The 18,890-nt window shown below is 37.0% G+C and overlaps 1 protein-coding gene across 3 annotated transcripts in view; it reads right to left on the reverse strand.

The window, feature by feature from the left end:
* Nucleotides 1-18,890, reverse strand: part of LOC115224286 (MAP kinase-activated protein kinase 5-like) — a 49,685-nt gene that overhangs the window by 14,913 nt on the left and 15,882 nt on the right. The window contains exons 1-5 of one of the 3 annotated variants that reach the window (XM_029795108.2): nucleotides 15,819-15,875; nucleotides 6,543-6,695; nucleotides 5,008-5,081; nucleotides 2,800-2,973; nucleotides 67-175 (exon numbers count right to left, since the gene is read on the reverse strand). In XM_029795108.2, the coding sequence (XP_029650968.1) occupies nucleotides 67-175; nucleotides 2,800-2,973; nucleotides 5,008-5,081; nucleotides 6,543-6,572 (387 nt within the window). In that variant the 5' untranslated portion in view covers nucleotides 6,573-6,695; nucleotides 15,819-15,875. Of the gene's footprint in view, nucleotides 1-66; nucleotides 176-2,799; nucleotides 2,974-5,007; nucleotides 5,082-6,542; nucleotides 6,696-15,733; nucleotides 15,876-18,890 lie in introns of those variants that run through there. The other 2 variants (XM_036513114.1, XM_029795109.2) reach the window with 2 other exon arrangements.

Genomic DNA, 18,890 nt, shown 5'->3' on the forward strand with positions numbered 1-18,890 from the left:
ACACAATATATACATATTACCACACAAGCACACACACACACAACATACACATGAACACACACATACCTGTTTTAAATAAAAGGTGGCTCTTTTCTCTGTGAAACATCTTTCTCTGCTGATTCGGTCAAATAACTCTCCTCCCTCCATCAATTCCATTATCATTAAGAGACGAGGTCTGAAAATAATATAATCAAGCAATTAGCTAATTAAGTACCACACACAAATAAAACAAAAAGAATGATAATTGAAATCGTTATAATCTCAAGATTTATTTTACAGTTTCGAACACCTAACCTGCCCAGTCTGCTGTATGCTGTTGTTGTTGTTATTGTAGTTGTTGTTGCTGCAATCATTATTGTTTTGGGCCTCACGGGAGCAATGTCCGATGCCAGTGTCACATAAGTGGCACCTTTGCTGGTGGCGCATAAAAAGCACCTTTCGAGCGTTGGGCCTCACAGAGGCAATGACACATGACTGAGACCTTTTGGTAATGTGCCATGCTTGAGAAGAAGACCCATGAAGCTAAGTGAAATTGTAGTCGCGGCTGATACTGGGGTCACGCAACTGGCACCCATGCTGGTGGCAAATAAAAGCACCCATTGCACTCTCAGAATAGTTGGCGTTTGGGAAGGGCAACCAGTTGTAGAAAACCATGCCAAATCAGACCGGAGTCTGGTACAGCCCCTCAGCTTACCAGCCCTGGTCAAACCATCCAGCCCATGCCCAGCATGGACAACGGACGTTAAATGATAACGATGATGATGATGATGCTTGCTTGATGAGACTGAGATCATTCCAAGTTAGTGGTCCCAGAGCCATCATCATGCATAAAGTAGACCAGTGCTATCCATCACTGACAGTCCTGTGCCAGCCCCTTTGTATACTCCAAGGTGATGTTAAGCCTCTGGAGATCTTCCCCAACCATGTCCAGCCATATGATGTGATGTCATCATCTTCATCATCAGCCTTCATCCATCTTTGAGCTGTCCTCATTCACTTGAAATACAAAGCTTCTCAAACACAATAACGGTTCTTGCAGTTTTATATTTGAGATTCCAAACAACGACCACCAATATTATTTCGACCGTCTCAAAGAACACCCAAGACAACAAAGAGCCTAGCAGCCACATACGATGTTAGCAGTAAGTGGAATTGCTGAGATTGTCACAGATGGATAACCAAAGCCAAAAGCAGGCCAGTCAGTGTTGTATGCAGAAGTTCTCTCTTAACCCTTTAGTGTTCACATTATTCTGCCAAAATTAATCCTTTTTTATCCCCATTGTTTTGAACTAATCAGGCATTATGTTGTAGCTTTGAGATTTTGATGAGGTAGCTGTTAATTTTTAAAATGATATTATAGGTTGGTGTGAGAGACCAGATCTGGTTAGTTTGAACATAAAACAGGCAGAGTACTTTTGGCCGGATATGGCCAGTTTAAATGCTAAAGGGTTAAGTTATGGCTACCTATCTTCATATGAAGAGGGAGGAAGAGGATATTGGAGATGCTTTGACAAAGGGATGACTATATCTAAAGGCTAAGTACCTTTCTAAGTGCTTATGTCACTGCATCAGTTGAAGTGGTTAACAATAGTAAAGGAAAGAAAAGTTACTCCAACAGAAGCCATTCCACTCACACTTGACAAAATGAATAATGAAGTACTAATTTAATTTATCTACTTAGGACAAATTAAAACATATATTCTTTTCTACCCTAGGTACAAGGCTCGAAATTTTTAGGGAAGGGGGCTAGGTGATTAGATTGACCCCAGTATGCAATTGGTACTTAATTTATCGACCCCAAAAGGATGAATGCAAAGTCAACTTTGGTGGAATTTGAACTCAGAACATAAAGACAAATGAAATACTGTTCAGCATTTCGCCTGGCATACTAACGTTTCTGCCAGCTCGCCACCTTAAATTAGAACATATTCAGCTTACGTACCAACCACAAGGGGGATAAATATTACGTCTCAGTATTAATACTGCCTCTGTCGCTTAAATATAATCAGCGAGTGGCTGTGTGGTAAGTAGCTTGCTTACCAACCACATGGTTCCGGGTTCAGTCCCACTGCGTGGCACCTTGGACAAGTGTCTTCTACTATAGCCTCAGGCTGACCAAAGCCTTGTGAGTGGATTTGGTAGACAGAAACTGAAAGAAACCTGTCGTATGTATATGTATATATATATATATATATACATACATATGTGTGTATGCCTGTCCCCGTAACATAGCGGTTTAGCAAAAGATACCGATAGAATAAGTACTGGGGTCAATTTGCTTGACTAAAGGCGGCGCTCCTCATGGTCACATTCAAATGACTGAAAGAAGTAAAAAAGAGTATATATATATATATATACAATGGGCTTCTTTCAGTTTCTATATACCAAATCCACTCACAAGGCTTTGGTCATCCCAAGGCTATGGGAGAAGACACTTCCTCACAAGGTGCCATGCAGTAGGATTGAACCCAGAATGATGTGGTTGAGAAGCTAGCTTCTTGCCACACAGCCACATCTGTGCCTCTCCACAAAGTATTTTAACAATTTTTATTATATGATTCCTAATAATATTTGATTGTAAAAAATATACGATTTTTAAAACACTGACTGGCTCTGGGGTCCACCTGAGTAAAACAGAAACCAAAAGGGTCCATAGATACAAAAAAGAAAAATTGGTTGAGAAGCACTGCTCTAGAAATTTCTAAAATGATATTCTAGATAGTTTGCCTTTGGTCATTGTCATCATGAGTCAGGAGGATCAAGGTTGACCTAGGGCTAAAACAACAATAAAAGACTTACTTGGGATGACATTCTCCTGGGAACTGGATGTTGTTCACATAGACATCGTAGACGGTCACGATATGTGGGTGATTGCTACACAGGATGTGAATCTTCGCTTCTGTCCTGGTTTGTAGGCAATCTGGGAGACACTTGACGGCAAACCTCTCTGACGTTGCCTTTTTCTTACACAACCTACAAGACACACATACCAACTGTTTAGAATGAAAATTTCAAATTATTTGTAAATAAATGGAATTTCACAAGAAACAAATCTGGAATTAATAATAATAACAATAATCCTTTCTACTAGAGGCACAAGACCTGAAATTTTTTTTTGGGGGGACTAATTGATTACATTGACCCAAGTGTTTCACTACTATTTAATTTATCGACCCCAAAAGGATTTGAACTCAGAACATAGGCGTAGGAGTGGCTGTGTGGTAAGTAGCTTGCTTACCAACCACATGGTTCCTGGTTCATTCCCACTGAGTGGCACCTTGGGTAAGTGTCTTCTACAGGAAATAACACTTACTGACCAAAAGCAAAAAAGAAAAAAAATTGTTACATAGTGTAACATATGGCCACAGAGACATCGACCTTGGTGGAATTTGAACTCAGAATATAAGAACAGACAGAATGCTGCTAAGCATTTTGCCTAGCATGCTATCAGTTCTGCCAGCTTGTCACCCTGGCTTGATTAGTAAAAATAATAAACTGCACCAATTGGCCAGATATTATCATTAAAAATTTTTTAAATAAAACTTGCCAATTCACTGATATGACTATACTGTCTGATAAAAATGTATCTGCAAAAGAATGCGAAATAAAAAGTCCTAGAAATTGAGATTAGCAAAATATGGCAATTGAAGACACAAACAACCCCAGTTGTTGTAACTGATGTGATTGGAATCATAAAGAATGGTCTAAATCAGCTTCATGGAAAAACATCCCTGGTAAATTCTTATAACTGGTATCCCAGAATCCCTCACATCAATGAATCAAGTGTATTATGAACACAGTCATCCTAATAAGGACAAGCTGTTTTCATGTGACGTACACAACAACGATTAGCATATCTGTGTTTGAATCTGCCAGAAGGAATTGAAAATAAACAAGCAAGTCATCGTTTCAGATCTCAATTTACACAGTGCAAATAACAATTTACTATTTAAATTTACAATTCCTATATAGTGAGTCCTAATTAATTTGATATCTTTTTATAGCTACATCATGCTGTGAAGTGCTAGGATTACATAGAAAGATCTGCACCAGATATCTGGTTGACACTCAGCTGGGACTGTCAAATGAATCAATATCACAATAAATTAATAATAATAATAATAATAATAATGATAATAATAATAATAAAAATAATAATAATGATAATAATAATGATAATAATAATAATAATCCTTTCTACAATAGGCACAAGGCCTGGAGTATGGGGGAGAGGGGAAGCCTAGTACTTATTCAATCGGTCACTTTTGCCGAACCGCTAGGTGACGGGAACATAAACACACCAGCATCGGTTGTCAAGCGATGTTTGGGGGACAAACACAGACACACAAACACATATACACACATACATATATATACATATATACGACGGGCTTCTTTCAGTTTCCGTCTACCAAATCCACTCACAATGCTTTGGTCGGCCTGAGGCTATAGTAGAAAACACTTGCCCAAGGTGCCATGTAGTGGGACTGAACCCTGAACCATGTGGTCGGTAAGCAAGCTACTTACCACACAGCCACTCCTACGCCTATATATATATATATATATATATATATAATATATATATATATATATATATATACACTTTTTTTCCCACAGGGGGCTAAACACAGAGGTGACAAACAAGGACAGACAAAGGGATTAAGTCAATTACATCGACACCAGTGCGTAACTGGTACTTATGAGGCTAACGTTTCTGCCAGCTCGCTGCCTTCAAAAACAAGCTTCTTATACAGCTGCATGACCTTCAAGAAATAGCAACCAAATATTCTTTAAATTGTTTTAGAGAAAGAAGGACACATTGGCTAGTACAGTCCTAGAAACATTATGCCTGAAATAAGATAAGACGGTTGTCTTACATCAAAGTTTGCTCAATGAGAGGATTTTGAACAGAACCAGGTATCTTCGTCATATAAACACAACTAGATTAACAATGATTAAATAACAAGTAGAGATAAAGGAAAATCCACTCTGACCACCACCACTTACCTGACGGGTCCATTGCTGCCACTACCTAACTTCTCTTTCCAGTAGATTATATAGTCGTCCAGTACCGAGTGTGTCTAGTAAAAGATGGGGAAGAAGATGGTTAAAGTTAACTCAAGCCACATTCTTGACTTACATACACAAACAGACATACTGCTGTTATTGGTCAAGGCAGGTCACATGGTATTGTTACAGATAAGATCAGCAACAGTGTATCATCATCATCATCGTTTAACGTCCGTTTTTCCATGCCAGCATCGGTTGGACAGTTCGACCGGGGTCTGGGAAGCCAGGAGGCTGCACCAGGCTCCAGTCTGATCTGGCAGTGTTTCTACAGCTGGATGCCCTTCCTAACGCCAACCACTCCGTGAGTGTAGTGGGTGCATTTCATGTGCCACCGGCACAGGTGCCAGGGGAGGCTGGCAACAGTCATGATTGGTTGGTGGTTTTTACGTGCCACCTACATGGAAGCCAGTCAAGGCAGCACTGGCATTGGCCACGTATGGATGGTGCTTTTTACGTCCCACTGGCACAGGTGCCAGGGTAGGCTGGCAACGACCACGAATGGTTGGTGGAAAAATGTATGGTAAATGAACAAACAACATAATGTATACTGAGTGTACAAAAGGTTGGGAGACAAACACAGAAGGTCCCTAATTCTTCATCAGTTATCAACCAATTGGTAATACTCAGTTTTGCACCAATATAAATATATATATATATATATATATATATATATATCATCATCATCGTTCAAAGTCCGTTTTGGCTTTAACCCTTTCATTACCAACCCGGCTGAAACCGGCTCTGGCTCTGTAGTACAAATGTCTTGTTTTCATAAGTTTTGAATTCAAATCTTCCACCAAACCTTAGTCACAATTTATGTTCCTAACACTAGCTTAATGATAACTAAGTTATTTTACTAAATTATTTGTTATATTTAAAATAATTGGAAGAAACACAGTGCATCTCAAAATAAATACAGTAATGAAAGGGTTAAGGGTATTGCGAATGGTTTGTTTGAAGGCCCAATCTTTTGAGTTCTTTCAAAAGGCTTAGAAAAACTAAAGGACTGCTGCAATAAGTGTGTAAATCTGAGAGGTAAATATATTGAATAAAATCATAATTAACTGATCTTCCTGTATTTACTTTTACACAAAGCCAGGAACTTTGTCAGCACTTCCTTGTATATAAATATATATGCAAGCATGTATATATGTTTGTATGTATGTATGAAAGTGCATGGCTCAGTGGTTAGAGCATTGGATTCATAATCATGAGGTAGTGAGTTCGATTCCTGGATCAGGTTGTGTGTTGTGTTCTTGAGCAAGACACTTTATTTCACGTTGTTCCAGTTCACTCAGCTGTAGAAATGAGTTGCGACGTCACTGGTGCCAAGCTGTATCGGCCCCTTTGCCTTTCTTTTGGACACTGGACAACACTGGGGAGCCATCTGTGTATTGGAATGTGTGTGTGTGTGTGTGTGTGTATGCGCGTATGTGTGTGGGGGGTGTTCATTGTCTCAGACTTGAACTTACCTTGACCTGTAAGGTGCCATAATCTGCCATTGGTGGTGTCCTCAAATTATTCTAGACTTTCCTGGTGAAGAACATACTTGGTAGGTAACATCTTCCATCAGACATGAAATAAACAACCGAATCTTGACCAATGGTTGACCATTGACCATTTATCTGTATAATGGAAGAGAAAAAGCAAGCAAAAATGTAGATTGTGTTTACTAAACAATACCATTAGTTAGATCATCTGCACCTCTTAAATTATTTATATCAGTTACAATACATCTATTAGACTGTCTACATTGGGATATATGCATCTGATAGACTATATACATCTATTAGACTATGTTAAAATACCAACATCTGTTAGGCTATGTTAGGATATCTACATCTGCTAGACTATATACATCTGTTATACTACATACATCTATTAGACTATGTTAGGATACCTACATCTGTTAGGCTATGTTAAAATACCTACATCTGTTAAACTATGTTAGGATATCTACATCTGTTAGACTATGTTAGAATACCTAGATCTGTTAAACTATATTAGGATATCTACATCTGTTAGACTACGTACATCTATTAGACTATGTTAGGATACCTACATCTGTTAGGCTATGTTAGGATATCTACATCTGTTAGGCTATCTACATCTGTTAGACCATGTTAAGATATCTACATCTGTTAGACCATGTTAAGATATCTACATCTGTTAGACCATGTTAGGATATCTACATCTATTAGACCATGTTAGGATATCTACATCTATTAGACTATGCTACGATATTACATCTGTTAAACTACACACCTCTATTAAACTATGTTAGACTGCATACATCTATTAGACTATGTTAGGATACCTACATCTGTTAAGCTACATACATCCATTAGACTATGTTAGGATATCTACATCTGTTAGACTACGTTAGGATATCTACAACTGTTGGACAATTTTAGGATATTTAAATCTATCAGACTATATTAGGATATCAACATCTGTTTCTACCTATGTGTAAGATGTGCAATTTTTTATTCTTAACTGTATAAAAAAAATTGCCCTGCATCTAATGTGACAGTATTATTGATTGGAGACCAAGTGCTGTAGGATAGGGAGCTGGATAAGTATAAATCCCCTCCACACGATAATTATTATTAACAATTAAATAGCGTTAAGGTGAGCTGGCAGAATCATTAGCATGCTGGGCAAAATGCTTAGCAGTATTTTGTCCATTTTAATGCCCTGAGTTCAAAATCCGATGAGGTTTACTTTGCCTTTTATCCTCTCGGGGTTGATAAAATATGTACCAGCTGAGCACAGGGGTCGATGTAATCGACTTACACCCTACCCTAAAATTACTGGCCTTGTGCCAAAATTTGAAACCAATAATAAAATAGCAAAAACATGTGAAAAAACACAAATTTACAAAAATTTTGCTTAGAGTATGTCAGTATTTTTGTGAAGCAGGGGTCACATCATCTTGTTATACTTCCTCCCCCCGACATACATAATCCACACCTGATTTGTGTCTTACAGTATTTAATGACTATGTGACCTTTCAGAGAGGTTTTTACAATTATCAAACTCAATGGTTCACAACCAGGGCCCATGTAAGATTTTGGGTGAGGTGGGGGTCTACACTAGTAAATTAGACCTGTGGTAGTATTTTATGGGTCCACGAAAAACAATTTTTGTTTTAGATGTATCTGTTGCAAGAAACAGCTAGGTTTTGTTCTCTGGCATTTTATATAGTTCAGCCCACACAAATGAATGTGTGATAGGCAAGACTGGAATTTTGAAAGGAATATCTATAAATTTAGTTTTTTTAAACATCAATTGGCTATGGTGGTGGTGGTAGTGGGGTCCACCAGAATAGAATAGCAATCAAAGGGATCTGTAGATAAAAAAATGCTTTGAGAACCACTGATCTAACTGAAAAATTCCTTTAGAAAAATTACATGCAACAAGTGGATGTATGTATGTATATATATATATATATATATATATATAACGGGAAGCTTTATGAAAATAAACAAAAGACGAAGGCAGGTGGAATACAAACAAACAATTGTATTAGTATGGCGCTCAGGAATATAAATAAAACAAGTCTTTTACGTTTCGAGCCTACGCTCTTCAACAGAAAGATACACAGAAAAGAAACACAGAAAGAAACAAGGAGAGAAAAAAAATGCGTGCAGAGGCTAGCGAATCAACATACACATGTATACATATATATATGCATGTATACACACACATATATATATATCCATATACATATATATATATATATATATATATGTATGAATATACATATATGTATATCCCTATATATATATATATATATATATATATATTATATATATATATATATATCATCGTTTAGCGTCCGCTTTCCATGCTGGCATGAGTTGGACGGTTCAACTGGGGTCTGGGAAGCCAGAATGCTGCACCAGGCCCAGTCTGATCTGGCAATGTTTCTACGGCTGGATGCCCTTCCTAACGCCAACCACTCCATGAGTGTAGTGGGTGCTTTTTACGTATGAATATCCCTATATATATATCCATATACATGTATGCATATACATATGTGTGTATATATATATATAATATATATATATATATATGCATATACATATGTGTATATATATATATATATATATATATGCATATACATATGTGTATATATATATATATATATATGTATGCATATACATATGTGTATATATATATATATATATGTATGCATATACATATGTATATATATATATATATATATATATGTATGCATATACATATGTATATATATATATATATATGTATGCATATACATATGTATATATATATAATATATATATATATGTATGCATATACATATGTATATATATATATATATATATATATATATATATATATATATAATATGTATACACACACATACACACAACAGGCTTCTTTCAATTTCCATTAACCAGATTCAATCACAAGGCAATGACCTGGAACCATAGTAGAAAACGTTGCCCAAGGTGCCACACGGTGGGACTAAACAGAACCCGAAACCATGCAGTTGGGAAGAAGCAAACTTCTTTGGAAAGTTTAATCACTGTTTTTTTCATTTCTTCCACTTAAACAAATGTGTCTGCCTATTTACACTTCCAGCCAGCCCCAGGCAGGTAATTCTAGCTTCAACAGCTGACGGATGATTCAGTGCATGAATAGGAAACAGCTGTGCTGTTACATGAAATCTAGATTGGTTTCTGGAATTTTCCATTTATAATGCTTTCTCATTCAACATTTTTTCTTTTTTTTTCTTTCATGTTTTGGATTTCAAAATTTCAGATAGAGCTTTATAAATCGTATCAATTTCAGCGAGGGGAACCACTATGTGGTCGTTCGACCTGCTCGAAATAACAGCCGATTCTCTTTCAAATAAGACCTGTCCTTAAAAAGGTAAAAAAAAAAAAAAAGAAAAAGAAAGAAAAAGAAACAAAGGGAATGATACATAATGTGATTCTGAATTCCTTGCCTATATGTGGAAAAGTTGTGATGGTCTCCACTGGAATGTCTTTGATCATATGTCTGCTTTATCAAACCACAACAAAAGCCTCGCTAGAAATAGCAGCCGGATCTCTCTCAAATAACGTATTACGTAAAGTAAAGTTACATTAGATTTAACAACCAGAATACTTTTCCTTGTATGATCTGCTCGATCAAGACTGACCTAGGGTTAAACAAGAACAACACTTCACAAATAAAATCCTATTTGGCGAACAAGACCGGCATTTCTTGGACTGTCGTGGTGGTAGTGATGGAAGTGGCGACAGCCATGGTGGCGGTGGCGGCAGTGGCGGTAATATTTAACCTCGGGTCGAGAAGACTATTCCCGCCGTGACCATCCCGTCTTTTTCACCTATGTGCAGGGGAAACTGAAGTCCACCTTAACCACCTCCCATTACTACCACCACCACCTACCATCATTCTCTAGGACGAGTAGAGTGTGGGTTGATCGAGATTTTAGGAGTGATTTCTAGCAGGCTGGAGGACCACTACAAAGCATGCATGTCTAGAGTGGATGGAATTATAAAAGGCGGGGTGGAATTTACGATGCTTGAAATTTCCATCATGCGGTATTGTTGCGAAAAAAAAAGCAACAACAACAACAAAAAACAAACTAAATAATAACAAATAAGATGCAGCTTGGCGATCTTTCGTCTCCAGTAGACCTTTCCGTCGATTTCCGTAAAAAATTTTTTTTTTTTTTTACATATGGGCTTGCGGGAACTTTTGAAGTAATATACATACATATACACATACACCGAGTAAAAAATTTCAGTTATCTCTTTCTTTCACACATTACTCTGTCTCTTCACACACACTAACAGAAGCACTTCACTTACACAACATACTGTCTGTCTCCCACACCCCATCAAACACACACACACACATGTACATCAATGCTTCACATGCACGGTAACTTCAAAAGAACTTCCCTCGTCATACAATCGCTTTCTCTTGGTCTCTTTCGCTCTCATTACTTCAAAAGTTCCCGCAAGCCCAAAAGGAAAAAAAAAAAAATTTTTTACGGAAATCGACGGAAAGGTCTACTAGAGACGAAAGATTGCCTGCAGCTTAATAAATAAATAGATGGAGTTGAGGAGAAAATACTTTTCATTGAAAATCGAGCCTCAGTCTTTGACAATACATTAGTGTGGGAAATGGAGACGAGATACCTTGCTGATAATAACAAACGTAAAAAAATATATGCTACAGCATCATTAAATATTATGAGACAAAACTGAATGCAGAAGGCTGCTTTTAGTGGTGTATATATTAGACAACTTACCGTTCCAAACACACACATATATATATTACACAACATAAGCACAGACATAAAGAGATGCTTTCATTGCTATGTATAATAAACTACTGTTTCTTTCTCTCACTCACTCTCATACGTACACACACACACACACACACACACATATATATATATATATATGTGTGTGTGTGTGTGTGTGAAACAAGGTGGAAAAAAGAGTACTCAAATACCAGTGGTAGAGTAATATGCTTTATTTAAAGCAGCAGAAAATTCAACAAAAATTCTAGCAAAAACTGTCTGATGAACGGCAACGAGAAACTCAGAGTAACAGATTTTGTTGAATTTTCTGCAGCTTTAAATAAAGTATATATATATATATATATATATCTTTATTATGTTTATTATGGTAGTCTTGACATTAAGAGTCCCGCCTAGCGTGAGGCATTTATGTGTAGTAATGCCCTTAATATATATATATTATATATATATATATATATATATATATATATATATATATAATATATATATATATATTTAAAGGAATGATTAATAAGTTTTTCCCTAGTGGGGTTTTTCACGCTGACTACTTGATAAATTCTTATAAAGATTTTATCCTATTTTAAAATTGTATGTATGTATGTATGTATGTATGTATGTATGTGTGTGTGTATGTATGTATGTATGTAGAGGTATGGTGGTGCAAACAGGAAAAATAGAACTCGAAATATGGGTATATGAATATTTTTATTAATATTTAGCTCAGTGACTCAAGGGCCGGGAGACGAAACTCTCGGCTCATGAGTCACTCTGTTGCTTCTGCTAAATATTGTGTGTGTGTGTGTTTAGTTATAATAAAAACAATTTAGGTTATTCTATACCTTTGTGAAGTACGAGTTTATTGCTATACAAAAAAGTTGCTGATAGTGACTTCGAAGTTTCGGTCATCTACATCTACATCTATCTATCTATCTATCTATAGAATGAGAGAAAAGAACTTGGGCCAAGACGAAACCCATGTCCTTTTACTCTCATAATTAAGGTGTTCTTAACATTAAACTATAGCTCTCTTCAGACTGCAAAGGACCGACCCCGTATGATAGATAATGCAACGATGGAAATTTAACGTGATTAACAATAAAAGGGCAGAAACCTGAACGTAAAATTGTCGCGAACGGAGGACATCTATTCCTACTTTATACACATACACAAAATACATACATATATACATACATACAACACACACACGCACCTTACAGTTCCACAGGTGTTTCTATGCAACGGTATTTTGTACACTGCAAAGCTGCTTTTAATTATATATAAAATATATGCATTTCTACATTATTAAGTATTGAGTTCTTTTCTACCGTAGGAGTGTTGTCGTTGGTTCAAGAACCACACACACATACATACATACACGGATGTGCGTGTGTATGTCTGTGAGTTTGTGTATAGACGTAAATATGTGTCTGTATGTGTGTGAGAGTATGTTTCCATGTATATCAAACAACAAGCTGTTCATAAGAGTTGCAACGGTAATTTAAACATTAAAAAAAAAAGACCCATAAAAATACTGCTAACGTTAGAGCTATTAATAACTCTTATCTAAACATTTTCATACTTGTTCATAAATTTACAGAAAGTAAAACTGCACAAAATTTTTTTTAAAAAAGAAGAAAAATATGCTAAAACAAAGAAAGCTTACACACTCCCTCTATCTCCATACAAGGAACACAAATCATCACTGTTTTCTAGAGTTCAGAATTTAGATAAAAAAAAAAAATTAGTAACGGGTCTTTAGTACAAACCATGATTGATGCGCTCTCTGACCGGCGTTATCACTACTAGCATACGTAAATGGTAATTTATTCTACAGACTTCTGGAACTGGAAGAAAGTGTAATGTGCCAAAGCACGAAACTCTCGGAAGTTGAGTCACTCGCTTGCTTCTGCTAACTATTAATAAAAAATATACATCTATTCATGTTCTGAATTCTATTTTTCCTGTTTGCACCAACACACACATACATACACACACACATATATATAAGTGAAATTAATGTTTTCTTTTGACACATTCTACCAGTATACGAAGTTTCAAATTGTTTAGTTAACTAGAAAATTCGTCCATCGAAAGGAAAAGATCCATATATATATATATATATATATATATATATATATATATATATACCAATTGAGGACTGAACACGAAAAGTGGACAGTCAACATGCTAGATATAGACGTCAAATCGTCATTATCCACAAAAGATTATGTTCTCAAATCAAACTCATATATATATAAATATTTTAATCTTCGGATTCTTTTTAATATGCTAGACCACTGGTTTTAATTGATAAATATTGATTTCTACCCTTAATTAATTTTACATACATACATATATATATATATATATATATAAGGTTGCAAGACGGAACGGAGATTTTAGAAAATTTAAGTGAGTGGAAATCGAACCGGTGTGTGTGTTAAATAATAAGACACTAAAAGAGAATGTCTCTCCCCAGACACATATATATATATATATATATATATATATACTTTATAAATAGGGTTCAGCAGCGATTCCTTCTACTTTTAAAGTAGAAGGAATAGCTAAGATTTTTTGACTGCTATTTCTAAACTTCGGTATGTGGTGAAGCAAATCGCTGCTGAACCCTATTATAGAGTATTACTTAAGCTTACCATGAAATGGTCCTTTTCATGCCGAATTCTACTCGGTGAAATTACTGATTACTTCTTAATTAATTAATTTTACCCTTTGTTATTATATACATATATATATGTAGTTATTAGTGTGGGATTATCAATCCGGGCAAAATACTTTATAAGCTGTCTGTTAGTACACCAAGCTAACAAATCCAGCGATTGAGCAAACCTGTCAATAACAAACCGGTAATGAATGATAACTGGAAACAGCTGCGAGTTAAATTTACTACAATAAAGAAAAAATATGTAACGACCATTATTTATGCCTTGTCTTATAAACACACACACGAATTCTTGTAGGTGATAAGTTCATAAAGAAGCTATGTTAGGTCATTTATATATAAAAAAAAAAGGACTCCAAGACAAGTCTGAGAGTTGTTAGAAAGAAATTTTTTTATCTATAATCGATAGTCCGACAAATTTATTATGAGCCATACGCGAAACAGTATATATTTTGTCGGACTAACGATTATAGATTAAATCTCTCTCTCTCTCACACACACACATATATATATATCGGTCAGTAGTTCATATGTCCGAAAAAGAAGCACGTTCTAAAACATTAGAAACCCTCTACTATACTATATAATATTATACTATACATACATATTATATCATATGTGTATATAGAACACCGATGCTATGCGAACACAAAACCTTCTGGGACCCACGAAAAAAACAAACAAAAAAAAAAGACAAGGGCGACGAGTGGCTGAAATGGTAAAGCGGTGGACAAAAGTGCTGTTGCTCTGCAGTAATTTTATTACAGTCCTAAGCATTTGGTGTTCAAATCTCACTTAGGTCTTTGTCTTCCACATTCCGGTGATCGAAAAAATAAAGTTACCAATGCAATAATAATAATAATAATAGGCTTTCTATATGTAAAGGTTAAAAGCAGACAAAGACCGAATATTACAAATTATTCTTGTCGTTAGTTACGATCTAAAGCGTCCTTCCAGCTATGACCATCCCGTCTTTTATTTAAGTATCGTGTATCATGCACAACGGTATATAATGTATTCTTACATAACTGACATTTTGCTTGTATTATATAGTTTGTTTTCGTTCTTTTAACGGAAATGGATGTTCTAAGGTAAATTTAGTTGCTATTTCTGGCAGGTCAAGCTACCACGTAGAGTCTCTTCATGTCGTCTCGTACCGCAAAGTGCTTGCTCTCCGCCGGTTTACAAAGACTGATTCTATTTATAGCTATTGCAGCTGTTGTTTAGCCCCGGGTCAACCGTACATGACCATCCCGGTTTATATATACATATATATGTGTGTGTGTGTGTGTGTATGTGTGTGTTCTAAGAATATCGAGGACTGCATAATTTAATGTGTCCTTCGCTTTAATTTTCGTTCTTATACGTAAATTTGTTTTTTCTTTTTGGGAACTGGATCTCGAAGCATATATATAATGCTGTAAATAACAACATGTAAATATTGCGTTGAAGAAGAAAAAAATCTTTCTGGATATATATAAAAAAAAAAAAGAAGTCGAAGGCTGCCTATGGGACACTAAAGACAAGACAACAGTTGCTACTTGAGGGAGATTTCGCTACCATTTCTTGCAAGGTGCGACGACCACAAAGCGACTCATTCTTTAGATCTATCTATAGTAGAAGTAGTAGTAGTAGTAATAGTAAGGTATTATGTAATAATAGATACATACGTTGCACAAGAGCGGATATAAAGCCAAGTCCAACCTAAGCGCTGTTCCATAGATTCTGTAAATATTATTTTAACAATAAACTTACCGAAGAAGAATCGTTGTCGCACAAAGAGAGAAAGACTTTGCAGCAGAAGGAAGGGCAAAAAACGAAGGGAAGTAACTCTTAATGGATTATTCTTTATCTTTTTCTTTCTTTCTCTCTCTCTCATTCTTGATCTTTCTCTCTATCTCTTCCTCACTTTCTTTCTTTTTCAATCTATCTATCTATCTTTCTTTTTTTTCTTTCTTTCTCTCTCTTCATTTCTTTCTCTTTTCTTTCTTTCTCTCTCTCTCTATCTCTTCCTCACTCTTTCTTTTTCAATCTATCTATCTTTCTTTTTTTCTTTCTTTCTCTCTCTTCATTTCTTTCTCTTTTCTTTCTCTCTCTCTCTCTCTCTCTCTATCTATCTCTTCCTCACTCTTTCTTTTTCAATCTATCTATCTTTCTTTTTTTTCTTTCTGTCTATTTCTTTCTTTCTCTCTCTTCATTTCTTTCTTTCTCTTCTCTTTCTTTCTCTCTACCTGTTTCTTTTTCTCACTGTATCTATCTTTCTTTCTTTCTATCTATCTCTTTCTTCCTCCTCTCTCTCTCATATTTTCTATCTTTCAATCATTTTATCTTTCTTTTTCTCTCTCTCCCTCTTTCTCGGTCTTCTGTTTGTATGTATAAATATATGTATGTCTGTATGCGAGTATATATATATATATATATATATATATATATATATATATATATATATATACATATATATAACACTTAATAAGTGGAAGACCACTAAAGTGGATTCCTATACGCTAGAGATAGACGCCAAACCGCCTTGAGTTATACTCCTATATCTTATTATAATGGTATATATCTTATATATATATATATTATATATATATATATATAATATATATATATATAAGGTGATTGCAAACAGGAAAAGTAGAACTCAAAATATGAGTATATGTATATATATTTTTTATTAATATTTAGCAGATGCAACAGAGTGACTCAAGGGCCGGATAGTTTCGTGCGTTGACATTTAATACACGAAACTCTCGGCCCTGGAGTGACTGTCACTTCTGCTAAATATGAATTAAAACGTGTGAGCGAGTGTATGGCTGTGTGTAAAATATATACACATTTGACATGTATGCTATGTATGTGTGTGTATGTATGTATGCATGAATGACCGAATGTATGTGTGTTCGTGAGTGTATGTATGTGTGTGTGTTAATGTATATGCATAATTAATTTTGAATTAGCAAATTACAAAAGGAAAACGGACAATAAAAATAAAAACGACTCGGAAAGGCCTACATGTATTCTTCATTTCCATTATATAAACAACGATATAAAAACGTTGAAGGTACCCCACCAAAACACTAACTGCATTTACCCGCATCGCAAAGGCTGGGGGTAAAGGTGGTTGGAAAGGGTAAGCACGAAGCACCCCGGGTAGAATCCATCACCTGATACTTCGCTAAGACGAGACACCGACGACGAAGGGCAAGTTCGTTGTCGGCGATACCTGGACTTGCTTCCGAACGTCACAAATGCGGCCCGGGAAATAAATACAATCCACAAGCAAATTGTATTAACAGTTAATAATAGTTCAGCAACGTCCGCAACGGCCAACACTTTCCGTGAGGCGGTGATTGTGGTGTTGGTGGTTATAGTGGTTGTGGTGGCGGCGTTGGTTGTGGTGGTGGTGGTGGCGGCGGCGGCGTTGATTGTGGTGGTGGGGTGGTGGCGGCGGCGTTGATTGTGGTGGTGGTGGTGGTGGCGGCGGCGTTGATTGTGGTGGTTTTGGCGGCGTTGATTGTGGTGGTGGTGGGGGCGTTGATTGTGGTAGTGGTGGTGGTGGTAGTGGTGGTCGTCGTCGTATTGCGGGCGGCGTTGGTGGTTATGGTAGCGGTGTTTGTGGTGGTGGCGGCGTTGATTGTGGTGGTGGTGGTGGTAGTGGTGGTCGTCGTCGTATTGCGGGCGGCGTTGGTGGTTATGGTAGCGGTGTTTGTGGTGGTGATGGTGGTGGTGGCGTTGGCGATGACTGTGGTAGTGGTGTTAGCAGCAATATTTGTGGTGGTGGTGGTGGAGGTGGTATTTGTGGTGGTTGCGGTGTTTGTTGTAGTAGTGATGGTGGTGGTTGTGGAGATGGTGGTTGTAGTGAGGTGGTTGTGGTGGTGGTGGCGGTGGCTATGGTTGTGTTGCAGGCGACGGCGGTGGTGGTAATAGCGGTGGCTGTGGTAGTGGTGTCAGCGGCGGTGGTTGTGTTGGCGATGGTAGCGGTGACAGTCGAGACGGTGGTTGTGGTAGCGGTGATGTCGGCGGCGATCGTGGTCGCAGCGGTTTGCGGTGGTGATGATGGTGGTGATGGAGGCTATAGGGATGGAGGCGGTGGTGACGACCAAACAGTGATGTTTGTGTTGGTGGTGGCGGTGATGTCAGTGGTGGTAGTAGAGGCGGCGGCGACTACAGCGATGGCGAAGGTGTCGGGGGTCTCTTGCGTCGGCGGCTTGTACGAAAAGATTATCTGCCTTCGTCTTAAATCTTCTGCTACTCACTTTTTGATTGTTGATTCATAAATCCTTTCATCTAGCAACACACATACACACACACACACACACACACACACACACACACACACACACACACACACATAAAAGTTAGATAGGTCCAGTTTATGGGATTACCTTAAATTTCACATCCATAAAGGGCTTAGCTTTATGGCGTATCATCGGATCTCAAAACCAGCAGGCTAAAAGCCCTAGTAGGCCGTGCCTGTACATATTTACAGAAACCACTTGGTCTCTCATGAACATTTTAACCTCGGCTACTCCATTATATATATATACCGTACTAGCAGTATCGCCCGGCGTTGCTCGGGTTTGTAAGGGAAATAACTATATAAGCATTTTTAGAGACTTACTTCCCTTATAGATGCCAATTCGGGCTTTCTTAGCCATTTCTGTTTTGGTGTCTTCAAGCCATGAAGTCGTTGTTCTAAAAGAACGCTGGTCTCCTTGACAACGCTTTACGACGTTGATTTCCTTACACTCCCTTCCCCACAGCTTCACGAGGGAGGGAAGAAGGGGGAGAAGCAAACAGGTGCAGGTGTGACCATGGACGCCA

This window comes from Octopus sinensis, linkage group LG25 (genome assembly GCF_006345805.1).
Source record: "Octopus sinensis linkage group LG25, ASM634580v1, whole genome shotgun sequence".
In the NCBI taxonomy this organism is placed as follows: Eukaryota; Metazoa; Mollusca; class Cephalopoda; order Octopoda; family Octopodidae; genus Octopus; species Octopus sinensis.